The 22,287-nt window shown below is 39.6% G+C and overlaps 1 protein-coding gene across 4 annotated transcripts in view; it reads left to right on the plus strand.

The window, feature by feature from the left end:
- Positions 1-22,287, plus strand: part of ACADSB (acyl-CoA dehydrogenase short/branched chain) — a 46,347-nt gene that overhangs the window by 16,440 nt on the left and 7,620 nt on the right. The window contains exons 1-8 of one of the 4 annotated variants that reach the window (XM_016919548.3): positions 2,261-2,356; positions 9,135-9,294; positions 12,552-12,652; positions 15,258-15,464; positions 15,998-16,168; positions 17,846-17,971; positions 19,188-19,280; positions 21,978-22,067. In XM_016919548.3, the coding sequence (XP_016775037.1) occupies positions 2,324-2,356; positions 9,135-9,294; positions 12,552-12,652; positions 15,258-15,464; positions 15,998-16,168; positions 17,846-17,971; positions 19,188-19,280; positions 21,978-22,067 (981 nt within the window). In that variant the 5' untranslated portion in view covers positions 2,261-2,323. Of the gene's footprint in view, positions 1-2,260; positions 2,357-9,134; positions 9,295-12,551; positions 12,653-15,257; positions 15,465-15,997; positions 16,169-17,845; positions 17,972-19,187; positions 19,281-21,977; positions 22,068-22,287 lie in introns of those variants that run through there. The other 3 variants (XM_016919549.3, XM_063782236.1, XM_063782235.1) reach the window with 3 other exon arrangements.

A 22,287-nucleotide genomic window follows, 5' to 3' on the forward strand; every position in this document is an offset into this window, starting at 1 on the left:
AACAACAACAACAACAACAAAAAATTAGCTGGGAATGGTGTGCACCTATAGTCCCAGCTACTTGGAAGGCTGAGGTGGGAGGATCATCTGAGTCCGGGAGGTCAAGACTGCAGTCAGCTGTGATCACATAACTGCACTCCAGCCTGGGTGACAAAGTGAGACCCTGTCACAAAAAATAAATAAATAAATAAAATAATGTGTTTGCATGGCAAAATACCCAAAACTATAAGCGAAGTCAAAAGACAAATCACAAACCGGCTTTTTTAAAAGTTGCAATTCCTGCCATCAAAGAGCTAATTTCCCTAATTTGTATAAAGCTCCTGGAAGTCAATGGGAACAGAAAAAGAAATTGAATAGAAAAATGGGCAAAGAACATGAATAAGCTGTATGCAGAAAAAGAAATACAAATGGTTTGTAGACATATGAAAACATGCTCAAATGCATAGGAAGAGAAGCACAAATATAAGAATGCCTGGCCCAGTGTGGTGGTGGCTCACGCCTGTAATCCCAGCACTTTTGGAGGCAGAGGTGGGCAGATCACCTGAGGTCAGGAGTTGGAGACCAGCCTGGCCAACGTGGTGAAACCCTGTCTCTACTAAAAATACAAAAATTAGCCAGGTGTGGTGGCGTGCACCTGTAATCCCAGCTACGCAGGAGACTGAATCAGGAGAATTGCTTGAACCCAAGCAGTTCTTGGGGGGAGGTTGCAGTGAGCCAAGATGGCGCCACTGCACTCCAGCCTGGGAGACAGAGTGAGACTCCGTCTCACAACAAAAAAACAAACAAAAAAGAATGCCTTGTGATACAATTTTTCACCTATCAGATTGGCACAAAAATTTAAATATTAAAACAGCATACTGTTTTGGCCAAGGCTCTGAAAAACAGAACTAATAATAGTCCACCAAAGTATTATGAAAATTTTAAACTGAAAACATCCCATCAGTAGCCACAGGGAAAAACATTATATAAACTTAAACCGAGCCTTCTGAAAATACAACTGCCTGTGTAAATAAACCTTGTCTCTACTATTGTTAATCTGTCTATAGTTAGTTCAGAGCCCCTCTATCATCACCATTTAACCTGGTTGGTTAGAGAAATATGTAAATGTATCATTCTTTGGTATTTTATCACGTGTAGATTTGCATAACCACCACTACCATCTAGATGCTCACAAAGATCTCCCTCATTTCAGTTTACTTACAACAAAAGGAGTTTTGTTGTACCTTCCCCAGCCTACCCTGCCCCCAGAGTTAATGACTTTTATTAGATTTCTATGCAGTCTAAGGTGGAGCCTAGTTCTAAAAACAAAAAGCTTGGTACTTGTACACAGTGGACTATTTTGCAACTATTTAAATTTTAAAAAGGAGTGAAAAAGCTCTCTAAGTCTTAATATGCAAATATCTCTTGAATATATTGCTAAATGAAAAAAAAAAGGAAGGCACAGAATAGGATACATAGTATGCTACATTTTTGAAAGGACAGGGAGAAAAATAAGAACGTGTATTCCTATTTGCTTATATTTGTTTTAAGAGAACACTAGAAGGATAATAATAATATTTTAAATAATAAAATAACATCAATAAATTAATAAAATTTATTAATAATAATATTAATAAAGATAATATTTTTAATAAAATAATAATATTTTAAATAATAAAATAATTTTTTTTAAAAAGAAACAGGTTGCCTATGGGAGAGGTTGAGAAGTGGGCTGGATGAGGATGTGATAACAGAGCTTTTTTGAGCCTTGTTTGTATGTTACCTATTAAAACCAGAAGAAAATATTAAAGCCAACTGGAGAACGGATGTCATGGGGTAGGGCACGTTCATAGATTATTACTTGAACTCTAAGCCATAAGTGAATGGTTTGGTTTTTGAAAGTCATAAGATGGGTTGAGTTTTCAGTCTCCAAAGTCATGCATGTAAACCACAAATTCCAGCGCAAGCTGCACAACAGAATGACCTGGGGTGCTTTTTAGCAGTAAGGATGCCCAGGGCAGAGTCTACTCTTGAATCACAATCTTAAATGTTGTGGCTATGATAGCTCTTTTTTAAGTTCTCCAAGTGATACAGCTATGCAGCTGATATGATTTGGCTGTGTCGCCACCCAAATCTCAACTTGAATTGTATCTGCTAGAATTCTCGCATGTTGTGGGAGGGACACAGGGGGAAGTAATTTAATTGTGAGGGCCAGTATTTCCCGTGCTATTCTTGTGATGATGAATAAGTCTCATGAGATCTGATGTGTTTATCAGGGTTTCCACTTTTGCTTCTTTCTCATTTTCTGCTGCTGCCATGTAAGAAGTGCCTTTCGCCTCCTGCCATGGTTCAGAGACCCTCCCAGCCATATGGAACTGTAAGTCCAATTAAACCTCTTTTTCTTCCCAGTCTCAGGTATGTCTTTATCCACAGTGTGAAAATGGACTAATACAGCAGCCAACGTGGTAACCCCTTGTTCCCATACAACGGGTGTGTATGGTCCCTTGGCAGATACCAATCCAGTGTCCACAACTAGGGAGGATTTAGCAAGGGGATTTTATTACTTGTAACAAGTAAGGAGAACACTGGGATTATTCCCACAACAGTGTCTTCCCTGAGCTTGGGGCTGGATCAGGTTTTGTAAGCATGGGGTAATGAGGTGTGATCTGATTGGATCCTGCAATGAGTTGATGCCAGGAGGCATGATCTGACCAGATCCTGCCAGGGTGTGACCCAAGAGCTCATCTGATTAGATCCTTGATCCTGCCTTAAAGTGTCCACTTCTTATAATAATTAAGTCCTTACTCCTCAGTCCCAGCACTTAGGTTCTCTTTGTGGTTGCATGCTTGATTCATCTGGGTATGCCCAGTTTTATGTAACCTGAGGTCCATGACAACTGAAAAACAACTCACCACTTTGTTACATAAAAATGGAATCAGATTGGCCTGGGGAGGCTACACACTGATTTAAATCTCAGGGACATTCTTTCTCAGACACTAATAGATTAGTTGGTAAATGTTACTGTAATAAACTAGTTTAATTATTGTAACAATATTCAGCAGTTAGGATCTTATCCTTAAAATTGTTCTGTGTCATACTAAACACATTATCTAAAACCTACTTCTAGCTTTTAAAAGCAAGCCTACTTTGAATCCCTTTGAAAATAGGCTGGGCATGGTAGCTCAGGCCTATAATCCCAGCACTTTGGGAAGCCAAGGCAGAAGGATCACTTGAGGCCAAGAGTTTGAAACTAGCCTGGGTAACATAGCAAGACTCTGTCTCTACAAAGAGTTAAAAAATTAGCTGGGTGTGGTGTCGCACACCTGGAGTCATAGCTAGTCAGAAAGCTGAGCCGGGAGGATTGCTTGAACCTAGGAGGTAGAGGCCACAGTGAGCCATGGTCCTGCCATTGCACTCCATCCTTAGTGACAAAGCAAGATCCTATCTCAAAAAAATAAAATAATAAAATGAAAATGAAATCCCAAAGCATACGTGGTTCAGGCAATTGTACATACTTTTAAGGCTTAAAATTTTTGCTGGGCATAATGGCTTACAATTGTAATCTCAGCACTTTGGGAGGCTGACAGGAGGATCACTTGAGGCCAGGAGTTCAAGGCCAGCCTGGGCAACATAGCAAGACCCCATCTCTATTTCTAAAACAGAAAGAAAAAACTATGTAAAGTTTCTTAATTAAAGTTTTTTCTTGTTAAATATTTCTAATATACAGAAAAGTCCAAAAACTAATATAACTGATACCCATATACACACAACCCACCTTTGCTACAGATTTGTTTTAAAGGTTAGTCAAGTGAAGCAATATTTCATATTTTTTCAAAAGAAATAAAACAGACCAGGCATGGTAGCTCATGCCTGTAATCCCAGCACTTTGGGAGGCCAAGGTGGGCAGACTGCTTGAGGCCAGGAGTTCGAGACCAGCCTGGCTAACATGGTGAAACCCCGTCTCTACTAAAAATACAAAAATTACCTGGGCATGGTGGCATATACCTGTAGACCCAGCTACTTGGAGACTAAGGCACAAGAATCACTTAAACCCAGGAGGCGCAGTTTGTAGTGAGCTGAAACCACGACACTGCACTCCAGCCTGGGTGATAAAGCAAGATTCTGTCTCAAAAAAAAAGAGAAGAAAAAAAAAAAAAGAAAGAAAACAATGCTAACACAGAACTCACACTTCCACCCTCTCCTCAGATACAACCTCCATCCTGAAGCTCATCTGTATGCTTCCTGTTCGTGTTTTTAAACTTTTACTATATCTTTATGTCCTCATAAGAATATGTACTATCATTTGGTGTTTTAAAGTGTACATAAATGCTGTCATCCTGAACAAATCCTCTCGCTAACTGCATCTTTAACTCTATACTATATTTTCAAGATTTGTCCATGTTGATCCACGTAGCTCCCTAGTTCCCTTTAACTGCTATAAGATATTCTCTTGCGTCAATATATGACAATTTATGCATGCTTTGTTGACAGATAATTGGATTTTTAGTGTTTTGCCTTTACAAAAATCACTGCATCTTTTGTACATGTCTACTTGTGCATATGAACTGAGGTAAAATTGATGGGCCTTACTGTAAATATGTTGTTTTAATTCACTTTGTGCTGCTGTAACAGAATACCATAGACTGAGTGCTTATAAAGAAAAGAAATTTATTTCTCATAGTTCTGGAGAATGGGAATTCCGAGACCCATTCACAGGTTCGGTTGTCTGGGGAAGACTTTCTTCACACATCCTCACTTGGCAGAACGGAAGGGCCTGGGCTGATGCTGTGTGAAACCTCTTTTATAAGGGCCTTAGTCTCATTCCCAAGGAGGAGCTCTCATAACCTAATCACCTCTTAAAGGCCCCCCACTCAATACTATGACATTGAATTTCAACATCTGAATTTTAGAGGGGACACATGCAAACCATGTCATATGTCTTTATCTTTACTATCACTAAGTTGTCCAAAGTTATTGCAACAGTGATTTATATACTCAACCCACAGAGTATAAGAATTTCTCCTTTCTAGCTGGGCACGGTGGCTCACGCCAGTAATCCCAGCACTCTCGGAGGCCGAGATGGGCGGATCACTTGAGGCCAGGAGTTCAAGACCAGCCTGGCCAACACAGTGAAACCCCATCTCTACTAAAAATAGAAAAAATTAGCTAGGTATGGTGGCGCACACCTGTAATCCTAGCTATTTGGGTGGCTGAGGCAAGAGAATTGCTTGAACCTGGGAGGCTGAGGTAGCAGTGAGCTGAGATCGTACCATTGCACTCCAGCCTGGGTGACAGAGCGAGACTCTGTCTCAAAAAAAATAAAAAAGAAAAGAAAAAAATTTTCTTCTTTCTCCCCACAACCTTTCCTAACTCTTAAGGGTCAAGTAGTTGGGGAGAAGCTTCAGGAGACAACACAACATCTCTGATACGTCTTCCTTTGCCTTTCATATATTGTGAAAGCTTCTAGGTTTAAAGCACTTTAAGAATGTTTAGAGCAATACTTCATTATGCTGGAGCATAGCAGAGGAAGGGAACTAACTCAATTCTTTTACTAACTGGGTTTCACAAACGAGCCTTTACCAGAACATTCCACAGTCAGGAGTTCTTAACCTTCTTTGTGTCTTGAATGAAGAGTAAACCACAAGATTAAACAACAATGTAGTAAAGTTTATAGACCTTTTCTCAAGGATTCAAAATGCATAAAATATAGGCGGTTACAAAGGAAATCAATTTTTTTTTCCCCAAAGACGCTAGATATAAAAATACTTTTTAATTGTGATATAGTAATGTGTGTTTGTTAATTAAATAAGATCTAGCAGTAGTTCTATTCACAGATAACTGCTGTGAATTTGAAGTAGTGAAGAGCACAAATAATATTTCAAGATATTTGCACCAAATCAATGTGATATAAAAGTACCTGTAATTTCTTTTGATGACAGAGTCACAGATACTGCTAAAACTACTGTAACTTGTTGCTTACATTCATAATAGAAGGAAATGCTGTATTTTAGTTAGAGGTTAGTGAAATGAGGATGTAATTTTACCCCCGTCCAAGTTCATGGACTTTATTATTCTGTCCACGAGGCCCAGATTTGATCATCAACACTTCTAAGTGCAACAGAACTCTGGTCAGTTGAGTAAGAAACGGATCAGACTCAAGCTCTGGAAAGTATTTGGCAAGGCATAAATAACCATTATTCCATTCAAGTAGCAATTGCTGTTCTATACAAAAAAAATGTGATGATGTGGTGCAATGGGTTATAACTGTGGAAAATCATTTTGATGGAGTGGACACCAAAGCTGCAAAGGCTGAGGTCAACAATGAAGGGCAGGGGACATTAGAAAATCCACATCAAAACATCAGGCTGTGCAGTCAAAGGCAAGGAAAAGAAAAGCTTCTTTTATTAAAGACTGTCATAGTATTAATAAATGGAAATTTTTTTCTGCCGAAAAATGTTAGGTAATATCTCTCAATGCTTTGGTTAAAAATGGATTCCATTCACTTAGCATATGTCACTGTATTTTATGAAGAGCATCTTCAATAATTTTACCCTGTGATCCTATACCATTTCTAACCTTTTTAAGTACAATTGTCTCTGTTATCGTGTCTGTGAATCTAAAATCACTGCTGTGTTTTGAATGGTCCTATACTTTGTCAGTAGCAATACTGAAACCAAGAGGCTCACAGTTGTGTCCGTGGGAAAAATAGGTATTAATGTAAGATCCACTGGCTTTTAAGTTTCTCAGTAGTGAGCTTTCTTTTCTTTTCTTTTTCTTTTTCTTTTTTTTTTTTTTTTAAGATGGAGTCTCACTTTGTCGCCCAGGCTGGAGTGCAGTGGCGTGATCTTGGCTCACTGCAACCTCTGCCGCTGGGGTTCAAGCAATTCTCCTGCCTCAGCCTCCCGAGTAGCTGGGATTACAGTTGCCTGCCCCCACACCTAGCTAATTTTTGTAGTTTTTAGCAGAGATGGGGTTTCACCATCTTGGCCAGGCTGGTCTTGAACTCCTGACCTATTGATCCACCTGCCTCGGCCTCCCAAAGTGCTCGGACTACAGGTGTGAGCCACTGCACCCGGCCTCGTGAGCTTTCTTTTAAAGATAAACTTAGGTACAAAGGTGATATATTAACTAACAGACACATAGAATTCTGTCACGGGTTTAGTGAAGTAAATAATCTCCCTTAGAAATAAGAAATGTGGGCAATGTATTATAGTTTTTGAAATGTAATAGGTAAGTTTCATGAGCATTTTGTGAAGAAGACTAGTTGACACATTCTTTCACTCATTCAAATATATATCAAGAACCCCATTCAAGGCTCCACCACCAGCCAGTGAGCGGACTTGGCCCCCATGCTTACTTCTCTTCCTTCTCCAATTTCCATTCTTTTTTTTTTTTTTTTTTTTTTTGAGACGGAGTTTCGCTCTTGTTGCCCAGGCTGGAGTGCAGTCATGTAATCTAGGCTCACCGCAACCTCCGCCTCCTGGGTTCAAGTGATTCTCCTGCCTCCGCCTCCCGAGTAGCTGGGATTACAGGCATGCACCACCATGCCCGGCTAATTTTGTATTTTTAGTAGAGATGGGGTTTCTCCATGTTGGTCAGGCAGGCCTTGAACTACCGACCTCAGATGATCCGCCCGCCTCGGCCTCCCAAAGTGCTGGGATTACAGGCGTGAGCCACCATGCCTGGCCTCCAATTTCCATTCTTTCCCCCCTTTCTTCCTTCTTTCTTCGTGCCAGCTGCCACTGACCATTCTCTCCTGCTGCTGCTAGCAGCGTTCTTCCCCTTCTTGAGCCCCTTTGCACTTAGATTCTTACCTCACTTCTCCTTTACCCTTCTTTTTAATTCTTCCTGTCCATCTCATCAAGGAGAAAAGACCTTATGTCCCCTTTGTCCTCCTTTCTAGCCCAAAGTTTTCCTGTCCCAACTCTGTCTTTAATGAGAAAAAATGTTCCATGCAACTTTGCCCCAAACTGACTCCTACTTCTGAAAACAAAACAAAACAATTAGCTAGGAAAATTGAGATGCATACCACTTTTCTTCTAACTGGCCAGTGTTTCTTGTTCCCAGGTGAATCTGGAGCAGAGTATGTCTGCTCCTAGGCACATAGTTGCAAAGAGTGACCAGCGTGCAGCAAAGATTGACAGTGGTTTCAAACGTAGTGACTTGTCCACAGTTTCTCTTTTTCTCGACTTTTCAGCGTGTAATCAGAACTACTCAGAAAACATATTTCAGTATTTTACTGCATTTGTTAAAGGATTTGGGACACTACAACAGGAAGGCACTCTCATGGCAAGCAATGATGGCTGGCAGTTTAACTAGATCGTTACTACTGCTGTTTCTATGATGACCACCTCCACTTCTGTGTTCTTAGCGGTTGTGTAGAAACAGTCATTACAGCGTATTGAGCTCTTACTATATGCTCAGCCCTTTTGTGAATGGTCTTACTAATCCTCACAAAACTCCAAGAGGTTGGTACCTGCATTTTACAGGTAAGGAAACTGAGACTCTGAGAGGTTTTAACTGAGAGGTTAAAAATCACTTGCTCAAGACCACATAACTTAAATATCAGAAGCTAGGATTTGAAACTAGTTCTTTCAGATTTCAGAGCTTATTTTCTTAATTTTTATGCTGCCTGTAAGATGCTGAAAAAAAAAATTAGCCATGGAAATTGCAAAAGCCCAGCTGCCTGGGCTCTCTCAGCGCAGGGCAGGTAGCTCTATGTCCTCCCCAGCTCCCTGGGCCCACTCAGGGCAGGGAAGGGCAGGTAGCTCTGTGCCCTCACAAGAGAAGGCTCTTGATAATGGTGAGTTTTAGACATCAGTGGTGCTATAGTTCCAGTTTCCCCTTCTAAAATGTCGGTGAAATGTGAAATACATTGGAGAATGAAATCTTTTGAGAAAGTTCTGTCTCCTTGATTGGTAAAAGTTAAGTATCTGGGAAATTTGTTTATTTAAAACAGCTCATAGCTGGATAAAGAAGGTATCACATCATGTTAACAAACTAATTTGTGTTATGTTTAAAAGACTGGATTTAAAAATGCTCTAGGTTAAGTTTCCTTATTTTGGTGACATGAAATATAAGAATGGGTTATAATGTCATTCCCAAAGAAAATGATATTCAAGTACCTTTCTTTCGTGTGTATATGTTCCCTACAGCTAAGAAGAAATTTCCCGACTTGTTTGTCTTCTTGGAAGATTCCTCCTCATGTCTCAAAATCTTCCCAGTCAGAAGCTCTACTCAATATAACAAATAATGGAATACACTTTGCTCCCCTGCAAACATTTACAGATGAGGAAATGATGATAAAGAGTTCAGGTAAGTAAATTTATCAGCGTCACCTTTTTCTCCCCAGACAGGATCTCTGGAGCATAGTGGTGCAAGCATGATTGCTCACTGCAGCCCCACCTCTGGGCTCAAGCTATCCTGCTTCAGCCTCCTGAATAGCTGGAAAAATATCACCTTATTATTCCTCTGGTCATGAATTGGGTCTACAATATGAAGTCACATATGACAGGATTGAAAGATATGTTCATCTAAATTTGTGAATGTAGTTTTTTTGACATAAATTCTTTTTGAAGAAAAGCAATGCATATCCAATATTAAAACAACAGAATAAAAGGCTATGTAGTTAAAAGTGAAGACTCTCCCACCCATGTTCTGTAGTTCCCCGGTTCTTGCCACCTCGTTACCAGTTTCTTATATAGGCTTGCAGAGTTAGAAGTACATTTATATTCCACTTTTCTTTAGATAGTGGGTTTTCTTTTTCTTTCTTTCTTTCTTTTTTTTTTTTTTTGAGATGGAGTCTCACTCTGACACCCAGGCTGGAGTGCAGTGGCGCAATCTCGGCTCACAGCAACCTTTGCCTCCTGGGTTCAAGCAATTCTCCTGCCTCAGCCTCCTGAGTAGCTGGGACTACAGGCACGTGCCAGCACGCCTGGCTAATTTTTTTGTATTTTGTTTTTTAGTACAGACGTGGTTTCACCGTGTTAGTCAGGATGGTCTCGATCTCCTGACCTCGTGATCTGCCCTCCTTGACCTCCCAAAGTGCTGGGATTACAGGCGTGAGCCACCATGCCCAGCCTAGATAGTGGGTTTTCATACTTTACGTGGAATTTCAATTTTACCTTTATCTGTGAAACACCTGTGGTTGAAACACGGAGCCCAAATGAAGCAGAAGTTGTATACCACTAAACCTTAAAGCAGTTTGCATTCATTTATTTATGGGTATAGATATAGGTGTAAAATTATGATATATTTAAAAATCCGTAGCAGAACATCAGAATGTTGTTCTTAGAGAATATGGATGGTAAGTGTATTCGTTTTCTATTGCTTGGTATTGAATCACTACAAACTTAACAAGTTAAAACAGCACCCGTGTAGTGGCTCACAGTTCTGTAGGTCAGAAGTCCAGCTGGAGCAAGTCCAGGCACAGGGTCTCAGAAGGTCAACATCAGTGTGTCAGTTGGGCTGTGTTTTCGTCCAGAGCTCAGGGTCCTTCCAAGCTCCCATGGTTGTGTCAGTACGCAGTTCTTTGCTGTTGCAGGGCTGAGGTCTTGTTGCCCAGCTGGCTGTCAGCCAGAGGTTGTCCCCAACTCCTGGAGGCCTCTGTATTCCTTGCCATGTGGCTCCCTCCATCTTCAAAACCAGTAACTCTCCCTCCCAGCATCGAGTCTCTCTCATCCTTAAAACCTGTTTCACCAGAAAGAGCCCCACCTTTTTTAAGGGCTCACCTGATTAGGTCAGGCCCACCAATCTCCATGTTTTAAGTTCAGCTGATTTGGAAGCTTAATTGTAAAATCCCTTCACAGCAGCACTTAGATTCATGTTTGAATAACTGAGAGAGGACATGTATACACCAGCAGCTGGGAATCTTGGCACTGTCTTAGAACTCTGTCACAATAAGTAAATTTCTTTTCTTTCTTTTTTTTTTGAAATGGAGTTTTGCTCTTTTTGTCCATGTTGGAATGCAATGGCACTATCTCGGCTCACTGCAACCTCTGCCTCCTGGGTTCAAGCAATTCTCCTGCCTCAGCCTCCCAAGTAGCTGAGATTACAGGCGTGTGCCACCACACCCAGCTAATTTTGTACTTTTAGTAGACATAGGGTTTCACCATGTTAGCCAGGCTGCTCTCGAACTCCTGACCTCAGGTGATCCACCAACCTCGGCCTCTCAAAGTGTTGGGATTACAGGCATGAGCCACTGCGCCCAGCTAGTAAATTTCTTTTCCTTTGCTCCCTCACCTTTTAGATATGGTCTCAGGGAAGTGAGTTTGGGATAGCTAAGGAAAAACAAGAGTGAGTGGTTAAATAGTTTACATAAATCAAAGAATTTGCTTAGAGTATCTTGATTCTCTGTCTTCAGTCATATTTATTTCTTTAGTATCCACCTAGTCTAAGCACAGAAGCAATAAAGATGGGCAAGAAAAAAATCACTGCTTTTAAGGAACTCAGAATCTAGTGGCAAAGACAGTCGAATAAAGAAATAGTTTCAGAATAACATGGTAAATGTCATGGAGGTATTTGGGGAGCAAAGCAGAGAACACCTAGACTTTGCTAGGCGTGGCAGAAGTGGGCTAAGGAAGCAGTCAGGAAAGGCTTCCCAGAGAGTGTGGAGCTTGAGCTGTACCATGAAGGACAAAGTGCAGTTGGCCGGCTGGACAAGGGGAGGGAAGAGATTCTACATAATGGGAGTCGCGTGTGCAGAAACGAAGGAATACTGAAGCAATCCACATGCACTGAACCCGGTTGCCTTCTCTACCGACTTGGTATTACGTTGGTAGTAAACTTAAGAAGGTATTTTCATCAAAATGATTTCTAAATGCATCTAAGTCTTAAAAACATTAAAAAATGAAACAGCGGTTTTCAGTGGGGGCAAGTTTGCCCCCAGCGGACATTTAGCAACATTTAGAGACATTTTTGATTGCCACAACTTAGAAGTGGGGGACGCTCCTGGCAGCTAGTGGGGTCGTGGCCGGGATGCTGCTCAACATCCTGCAATGCACAGGACAGCCCCACAACAAAGACTCACCTGCCCCAAAATGTCAATAGTGGCAAGGTGGGGAAACCCTGTTCTGTATGACCACGCAGCTATGAAAAGGACCAGGTTAGATGGGATATGCTGACACAGAAAGATCATCAAGATATAGTTGAGGGGAAGGAAGGCACACACCAGTGTGTATCTCATGATTCCTTTGTGTGAACATGTATGTGTACAGTTAAGTATAGATGATTTTCAAAGAAAAGTTTTCAGAAAGAATACATAATAAATTTAAAATTAGTCACCTTTGGGTAGAGTGGAAATGGCTTTCATTTTTCATTTTGTGCTTTCTTTATTGCTTGTGTTTTTGCACCATCTACACATATCATTTATTTTGTGATGTCATCAAGAGTTACAAAGGGATATGGGGAACTACACCTTTCTATGTTAAAAAGAAAACTTTATAAATTCTATTTTAAAAATATAAGGGTACCTGTGTATATTTTAACTTAGTTAAAATGTAAAATTTTGTCAGCAAACTATTAATGTGACTGTCACTTTAACATAGACTTATCAGTAATTCTTTTTCCTACAGTTAAAAAATTTGCTCAGGAACAAATTGCACCTTTGGTTTCAACCATGGATGAAAATTCGAAAATGGAGAAATCAGTAATACAAGGATTATTTCAACAAGGGGTACATTTCATAATTCTTCCACTTTCAAGCTTCTATAATTAAATTCAGGGACTGTAATGATAGCATAATGAACCCTGCATTTCCCAGTCAAAATTATCTGTTTTCTTTTTTTGGTTGAAATCCTACTTGATATTTATGTACTTAAAAGTTCTTAAAAATGGAGTTAACATTTTTTAATTAGAAATACTGTATATTTTAAGGAAAAGTTTGGAAGTAAGATGGTAATTTATTTGTGTCTTTAGACCAGTGGTTCTCAACTGGGGGCAGTTTTGCCCTCCAGGGGACATTGGGCAACGTCTAGGGACATCTTTGGTTGCCACAGCTAAGGCGTGCTACTGGCATCTAGTGGGATAGAGACAAGGGATGCCACTCAACATCCTGTGGTGCACAGGACAACTGCCACAACAAAGAATTATCCAACCCAATGCCACCGTGAAGAAACCCTGCTTTAGATAGTAAAACTTCATAGTATAGTTTATATTCTACCTGAAGCTCTATGTAAGTGATAAACTTAGAAGCAGAGGTGATACATGAATTCCACATTAACCAGGCAACAGATTCCCATCTTCCCAAGTCACATAGCTGTTTAATGGAAATACAACATATGAAATAGATACAAGTAAAACCGCTCTCACTGTGAGTAGGGGGAGAGGCTATTAGCATAGGGGCTTCTAGAAGAACATTTTAAAAATCACCGCACGCATCATTTGTCACTTCTGCAGAGGTATAAAATTTTTTTTTTAATTTTTAATACTAAAGATGTCCCAGAACAAGTGGCTGCTATTCAGAGCCATTGGCCTAAATCTTGTCTGCCATCCGGTTTGAAAAATAACCATTGCCACTTAGCTAGATAGTTTTATTTATTTCTGTTTTAAAGCAACCAGCTTTTTTATACCGTGTGTAGTAGCGATTCTTCCATCTTTCTTTTAGCAGTCAAACTCTTGGGAAACTGGAATCTTAGGTGGAGCCATAGTGGTCAAACAGGAGGCCGATGTGGAGAGCAGATGGACTCTGTGAGTCCATTTCTCAGCCAGGTTTTATTTCTATTGCTTGCAGACCCTCTAGGCTTCTGGGAGCCGTCTCACGGTTTCACAGTGTGAGATCTCCCCCGCGGTGGTCGTTCCTGCAGCGGGGCTGTCTGTAGAGTGATGCATTGCCTGCACCCTGCTACTCATCTCCACAAACCACTCCTGTGCAGATGCAGCCTCACCTGCCTCCTCACTCCCATTGTCCTGGGTTTTTGGCATAATGGCTTGCAAAAACACTATTTCCACGATGGGAGAGATTAGTGACTTTTTTAGAGAAGCAATGTCTCTGATATCTGTTCGAGTCATTGTAATGAGGTTTCCGGAGTGCCCTCCTCAGTTCTCAGGCAAACCCAGATCCTTCCGTTCTTCCTCGTTTCTGGTTTTCTCACCATTCAGTCGCTCCCATTTCTGGTTCTCTTTTCCTGTTGTAGCCCAAAATGTAACAGCCACAGCCCTGACTGCAGCATAGTGTGACTCCAGGAATGTCTAGAGAGAGACTAAGAGAATTATCCTTCTATTAACAGCTGTGGGTTTTGAATTACACATGCACACATTCTCTTTGTGAAATTGAGAGTACTGTGTGAGTTTCAGTAACGATGGAACTGGGTCGTTGGAAAGGCTTGGCTGGCACTGGTCGTGTTTACCAGGCCCTCGTGCTTTGGCTAGTGTGGCTCTAGCAAACACCACCACATGTTCTCTGCTAACCATCCTGAACTTATGAAGTGGCGTAAAAGGAATGGTCATTCAATTATTAACTTGGCTGAAAAAGTCAAGGTGAAAGAGCCTGACTAGAAGAAACTTTGCCAAATGAAACTATAGACATCCCATTGAGGAGCAGGTTATTTTCTTCTGTTTCCTTATTACATTGAAATCAGCATAAGGTGGGTAGGGCATGTTGAAAAATCAAAACCCCACCTACCTTCTTTAAGCAGGCAACAACAGTTCTTAGCAAGAAAGGTCATCTAAGTATATAAGATATTTTCTCATTCCATTAAGCTACCCTTTAAAGCATTTTACCTCTCATTATTTTTTGAATCCCAAAAGGAAGCAAATGATAGCATATAATTTTATCCTTTTCAAATATACAGTTTCTGTTACAGATTTTTTTGTTACTTATGGCAAAATTGCTATACCAAATTAAAATAAAATATAAATACAAAATTTTAAAATTAAGAATAATTATGGTGGCTGGGTACAGTCGCTCACGCCTGTAATCCCAACACTTTGAGTGGTTGAGGTGGGTGGATCACCTGAGGTCAGGGGTTCGAGACCAGACTGGCCAACATGGTGAAACCCCATCTCTACTAAAAAAAAAAAAATTAGCTGGGTGTGATGGTGGGCACCTGTAATCCCAGTGACTTGGGAGGCTGAGGCAGGAGAATTGCTTGAACCCAGGAGGTGGAGGTTGCAGTGAGCTGAGATTGCGCCATTGCACTCCAGCCTGGGAGACGGAGCAAGACTGTCTCAAAAAAAAAATAATAAATATGGTTACAGTTTATTTTTTAACTTGTTCATGCAAGAAATTTCCCCATATAAAAATAGCTTTCTTAATCTATGTTGCCTTGTTTTTTCTTTAGTTGATGGGTATTGAAGTTGACCCAGAATATGGAGGCACAGGAGCTTCATTTTTATCCACTGTGCTCGTGATAGAGGAATTAGCCAAAGTTGATGCATCTGTGGCTGTCTTTTGTGAGATCCAGAACACACTAATTAACACACTGATTAGAAAACATGGAACAGAAGAACAAAAGGCCACCTATTTGCCTCAGCTCACTACAGAAAAAGTGAGTTGAGATGAATTGTTGATCTAATGGATCTAATCTTTAGTAAGTTTACAATATTTTCAGGAAAAAAGTAGCTGCAATGTCGACTTTACTATCCAAGACCACAATGCAGTATCATTAATTCAAGCAATGCTTGATAAATTAATGCTGCTGGAAAAGTACACTCTACCTCTTATTTGCCAGTTGGAAATTTAGAAAATAATCATCAGATAATAAAATTATTTTTTTGTCCTGATTATATTTTCTAATACCTTTGTTGATGGTTTCATTTACGTTGTGATGTCTTTCTACTGTAATTATTCAAATCAATTTCAATGAGTATGTGTTCGTGAGTCTTTAAATTTGTCTTGGACAAATAGGGTATATTTTTGGAAAATAATACTTTCAGAATACCATTGCTATTTTCATAAATATAGGCTTTTTAAAAAAGCAGCTAAAGATTTAATTTACAAATGTCCATTTTTCCATGAGTATTTGTTATACAGAGTATAAATACAGTTATTAATTTGGACATTTTTTTCTCCCATATGTAGGTAGGAAGTTTCTGCCTTTCAGAGGCTGGAGCAGGTAGTGACTCATTTGCTTTGAAGACCAGAGCTGATAAAGAGGGAGATTATTATGTCCTCAATGGATCAAAGATGTGGATCAGCAGTGCTGAGCACGCAGGGCTCTTTCTGGTGATGGCAAATGTAGACCCTACCATTGTAAGTTTGAAAACGAAATTTCTTTCTTTTTCCAAACCCCTTCTTTTCTCTTTCTTTATCTTTTCCTCCTTCTGTTTCCTTTTTAGGACTTCATCTTGAACTCTTTAGTCTTCTCAGTACTGAAAATGTCAGACTTGAGCTGGCATTTTTTCACTTCGTTAATCTCCTAAAGTAAATATTGTTGACAAAATTATTAATTAGAATTGGCCCACCATATCTGTGGATTCAACCAACTCTGGATTGAAAATATTTGATTAAAAAAAAAATTCTGCAAAGTTCCAAAAAGTAAAACTTGAATTTGCTTTGTGCCAACTACCATATTGAATTCACGTGAATAAAGTGACATGCATGTATTATGTTAGGTATCAAATAATCTAGAGATGATTTAGAGTCTACCGGAGCATGTGCATAGGTTATATGCAAATATTACACCATTTTATGTAAGGTACTTGAGCACTGTCAGATTTTGGTATCCATGGGGGTCCTGGAACCACTCCGCCACAGATATGGAGGGATGACTGTTTGTGGAGGACCAACTGTTACTTAGCTCCTAATGGGTTATGTAGGAAGCTAATCTTTTTTCTTTTCTTTTCTTTTCTTTCTTTTTTTTTTAATATGGAGTCTCGCTGTATCTCCTAGGCTGGAGTGCAGTGGTGTGATCTCACCTCACTGCAACCTCCTCCTCCTGAGTTCAAGCGATTCTCCTGCCTCAGCCTCCCAAGTATATGAGACTACAGGTGTGCACCACCACGCACAGCTAATTTTTGCATTTTTTGTAGAGACAGAGTTTCGCCATGTTGGCCAGGCTGGTCTCAAACTCCTGACGTCGGATGATCTGCCTGCCTCGGCCTCCCAAATTGCTGGGATTATAGGCGTGAACCACTGCACCCGGCCCTAATCTTTAATTTTGTTGAATTTCCAATTTCTGTTTAGGAATGAAGAATTTAAGTACCTATTTAGTACATTTATTTGTAAGAATATTTTATTCAGTTGGAAAATAGACATATAGCAAAATAATAAATACATTTTTTCACCAGTAAATACAGTATTTTCACTAATGTAACAATTGAATTAAATTGTTAAAACTTTTTTTTTTTTTTTTTTTTTTTGAGACGGAGTTTCGCTCTAGTTGCCTAGACTGGAGTGCAAGGCTGTGATCCCAGCTCACTGCAACCTCCGCCTTCTGGGTTCAAGCAATTCTCCTGCTTCAGCCTCCTGACGGGTGCCTGCCACCACACCCAGCTAATTTTTGTATTTTTAGTAGAGACGTTTTTTCACCATGTTGGCTAGGCTGGTTTCAAACCCCTGACCTCAGGTAATCCGCCCGACTCAGCCTCCGAAAGTGCTGGGATTACAGGCGTGAGCCACCGCACCTGGCCTAAAACTTTATATAGTAAAATTAAATTGAGAACATGACATTCTCATGATTATATAATAGTGTAATAATAATTTTAATATTTATGATGGTCTCTGAAAAAGTGAAACAAATGGTAAGGTTCTACAGTTTGGATCTAATGTCCTCTAGCTGCTCTCGTTTCATAATGCCCATGTTGCAATTCTGAGTCCATTAGTATTTATTACCAAAGTCCATTTTTAGTTTTCTTTTTACTTAAACTCTTCAGAAACAAGGCTTTTTATAAATCCAAGTGGTAATAGCATTTTAATTCTTCTTTTTAGGGATATAAGGGAATTACCTCCTTCTTAGTAGATCGTGATACTCCGGGCCTTCATATAGGGAAACCTGAAAACAAATTGGGGCTCAGAGCTTCTTCCACCTGCCCATTAACATTCGAAAATGTCAAGGTGGGTATCGTAGACTAATCAGTAAAAGACTGATGTGAAATAAGCCTTGCATGGAACCACAGGAGGTGTGCAAGACAGGTGTCAAAATATTAAGTGGCTATAAGCACACGCAGGAGAGTATTTTGTAAAACCCTGAACAGTGCTCTTTAGTCATGACCAGATAAATGTACTTTTCACAAAAGTGGAAACCTTTCTGCCAAGAAGCTGTCCTGGGAAGCAAGTGCCAAGAATTCATCCCATTTATGTTTTATAACTTATGTGCTTCTGACCACGTATACTTTATAAGCTTGAGACTTGTGAACCAAATGGGGCTGCAGAGAAGGAAGTCTGGTGTCACTGCACTAAAGGCCACAAGATGGGGGTGTTGCTCAGTGACAGTGGAAACAGCCAGGCTATTAAACGTGAGCCGCAAAAGATCCAGATCGTTAGTGCTGATGCTGGAGAACTCTCTGTAGGTGGGGCAGGTGGTGTCGGCTTTTCCACCACTCATCACAGAGCTTGATCTTTTTTTGCATGGCTGTGGGGAGCGAGGGGGACGATGTCTTTACAGATGTCACTGGGGCCTCATTACTTCACCCCAACTGTTTTCCTCATTCTTACTTTCCCATTTCTTTCTCCATTCTTCCTGCTCTCTCCCCCAACTACCCATATTACAAAACTAAGTATAGTTTTTTATTATGCTTAATTCTTTATTTTAAACTATGAATAAGCATTTTAGTCTGTTTCTTCTCTCTTCCTCTTTCTTGTGCATACACCTGTGTACACACATGCACACACACATATACCCTACTGTTGATTTTTATGAGGGTGAATGGTCTCAACAGCAGAAAGGCTTACTACACTTGTTTTTGCAAGTATTTGCAGATCTTTGTAGTTCCTAATACGTTATCTCACACTGTAGCCTACAGATAAGAATTGGGGGGGAAAAGTATTAATTTATGTTATTGATGAATTCTATGAGATTCCCTTACTCTAGATTCACTCATCCATTCAATACCTGTGCAAGGCTCTGGAGGATGCAATCATGAACAGCATGGACTTGAGTCCTTTTCCTCAGAGAGCTGTGGAAAAACAGCGTAGAGGGAGACACAGATGCCGGCAAGTTCTGTGAGAGGGCTAGCACACGAATTGAGAGTCTATGCGTACTTACAAATATATAATCAAAATGAATCATGGAAAATGAAACTGAGAAATAAGTGCACATTTGTATTTTCAGGTTCCAGAAGCCAATATCTTGGGACAAATTGGACATGGCTATAAGTATGCCATAGGGAGTCTCAATGAAGGTAGAATAGGAATCGCTGCACAGGTAAGTCAGATTTAAACTCTTCCATGATGTGAGTCAATTAAACTGTGAAAAGAAAAAAATGCAGTGAGACCAATGAATATTTGGAAGCTTAGGGACACAAGATGGCACCGTTCCCTTACATGAGGGATAGAATGGCTTATTATTTCTTTCAAATTCCCTTTTGGTCAATTATGTAAGTGTCCATAGAACCAAACAATGGCTTGGTGGTAACAGTGTTTCTGCTTTGAGAACATTAAAGTGTTATCTAATACCTGAACCGATAGCTTTTAAAATGTATTGTAAATTAAATATGGCACTTTAAAAAAAATCAACTTTTCAAAGCATGAAATTCATTCTGGAAGGAATTTTTTACATTAAGAATAAATAATATTCATTCCACTGTGTAGTAAAGATCTCTTATCTATAGTTAATAAAAGATTTGTTGCTTACTGTTTTGCATGTGAAAACTGGGCAAGTTTTTTGGCGGCACTTGAAATAAAATAGCCACAGTTAAGTAGATACATAAAATGAGAACTATTCAAAATTTTTTTTTACCAAATTTGGCTTTTATAATGCATATTGCATTTTTCTATTAAGTAATATCAGTTATTTTCCAGATTAACAAAATGAATAAGGTCTTTGGCTTTACTTTAGTGTCAGTTTTGTAGAGTGTATATATATATATATATATATATATTTTTTTTTTTTTGAGATGGAGTCTCGCTCTGTTGCCCAGGCTGGAGTGCAGTGGTGCGATCTCGGCTCACTGCAAGCTCCGCCTCCTGGGTTCATGCCATTCTCCTCCCTCAGCCTCCCGAGTAGCTGGGACTACAGGCGCCCGCCACCACGCCCAGCCAATTTTTTGTATTTTTAGTAGAGATGAGGTTTCACCATGTTAGCCAGGATGGTCTCAATCTCCTGACCTCGTCATCCACCCACCTCGGCCTCCCAAAGTGCTGGGATTACAGGCATGAGCCACCGCACCCGGCGTTTGTAGAGTATATTTTTAATCAGTGATTATACAAAACTCAAGAACTTAGAGCTTTTCAGTTTTGAAGATGTTACATATAAGCTATTGGAATAAATATTAGATTATTACTCTAGATTTTTTTCTGCTGCTGTTACTTTGCTAACTATTTTTAGACCAAAACTTAGTCCAGTTTTCCTACAATGCTTGACAGTGTGTCACTAAAGAATATTGTTTTATCAGTTCTCTTAAAAGTTTTTCTGTGATTCAACTTAGACATGACATTAGAAACTGCAATACTAGAGCTCATTTTTTTCAGACATATAAATAATATAGATGTTCTGGCAATAAAATACATGGCCTGGGCTTCAGTTTAATTACTCCAAGTTATCTAATAACCTAATTAAAAGTTAAGATCAGGTAGTTACTATCTCAGTGGATGCCTTTGAGAGGAAGAGGCACATGGAGTATAACAGTGAACTGAAGGCATCTGTCCTCGAAACCTTGCAGGCAGAGAGAATTCAGTTTTTCAGTGTTTGTAGTAGAAACATTTTACTGAGGTAGAAAAGCCCATTTTGATGGATAACTGATCATTTCAGTCTTCGTGTCAATATAGGGTATTATTTATGTACAAATTTTAGCTGTAAGGTATAGTGACATCATCTTATCTCACAGCCAAGAGTGCAGTGAGTCTGCTGCCTCATTTGAATTTGGGGTTTGTGGTTTTCTTGTGCCTTTAATTTTTAACGTATTATTCTGTTCTCTAGAGAGTTCAAAATAAAAGACTAAAAGAAAATGTGAATGAATACTAATGAAATAAATTGATAAGTCTGCTGGGCATTTCCCCCAAAAGCTTTGGCTATTGATTTTCTAAAACCATAATTTGACATAATTAGTGATTTAGTGGCTAACCTAATGTTGAAATTTAGAAACCATTTCCAAGCTTGAATCATATAATAGATACGAAAATTGGTTAGCAGTGAGACAGTTCAGCTAAAATTGTCACCACGTCCTGTGTAAATTAATGTTTTTACTAGATGCTTTCTATCCATTGTTCTCAACCCTAGCTGTGTATTAAGTCACTAAGGAGTTTTACAGAGTTGAGGTTGAGGTCACACTCCTTCACCTACTCTACTCCCAAGATTTGGATTCAGTCATTAGGCCTGGGTATCAGTATTGTTTTAAATCAGATTCCCCAAATGATTCTATGGTACAACTCGGGTTCAGAACCACTGCTCTCTTATTCTAATGCCCTCCCATTGAAGCTCTCATTAATCCTAATCATATACAAAATAGACGGAAAGGTAGAAAGTTAAGAAGTAACCTTCCATATTTTACTTCTGGAAGAACTGGAGGGCATTCCTCTGTAGCCTTCAAGGCCAGTTCTGAGCAAAACTTCTATGGCTCATTTTATACCTGGAGAATCAAAGCTTAAAGAAGGTTCCTAAAAAGTAATCTTAACCTAAAAAGGTTGTGTGAACACAGCCTTGCTGGGAGATTTACCTCTGCTAGAATTAAATGTGCTCATATTCACATGAAATCACTCAAAATTTTCTCCCAATTATTGGAAGTTCAGTTCTACAAATGCAGTGGGTGAGGATGTGTTATTAACACACACCTCACCACCTCAGCATCTCCAGTTCTTCCCCTGCCCCAATCATTCAATTTATGTTTAGAAGGAATTCACAACTTGGATAATTAAACTTGTAACAAAATAAGAAATTCTGATCTTTTTTTTTTTGTTTTAACAGATGCTGGGACTGGCGCAAGGATGTTTTGACTACACTATTCCATATATTAAAGAAAGGATACAATTTGGCAAAAGACTATTTGATTTTCAGGTATGTAATTATTAGGGTCTTTCTGCTGTGCTGGACTTCCCCAGCTTCCTGTTAATGAAGGGCTGTGTTGAAATCCATGGAGGGAATCCCTTCAGGGGGATTTTAATGGGAGATGGGTAGGGGAGGAAAGAATAGGTCTCAGGGAGTGTACCTGTGAATGCCTTGATTTTTGCCAAGGGCAGAGCAGTAGTCCTTGAGGCCCAGCTATGGCATGATTCAG

This window comes from Pan troglodytes, chromosome 8 (assembly GCF_028858775.2).
Source record: "Pan troglodytes isolate AG18354 chromosome 8, NHGRI_mPanTro3-v2.0_pri, whole genome shotgun sequence".
NCBI lineage: Eukaryota > Metazoa > Chordata > Mammalia > Primates > Hominidae > Pan > Pan troglodytes.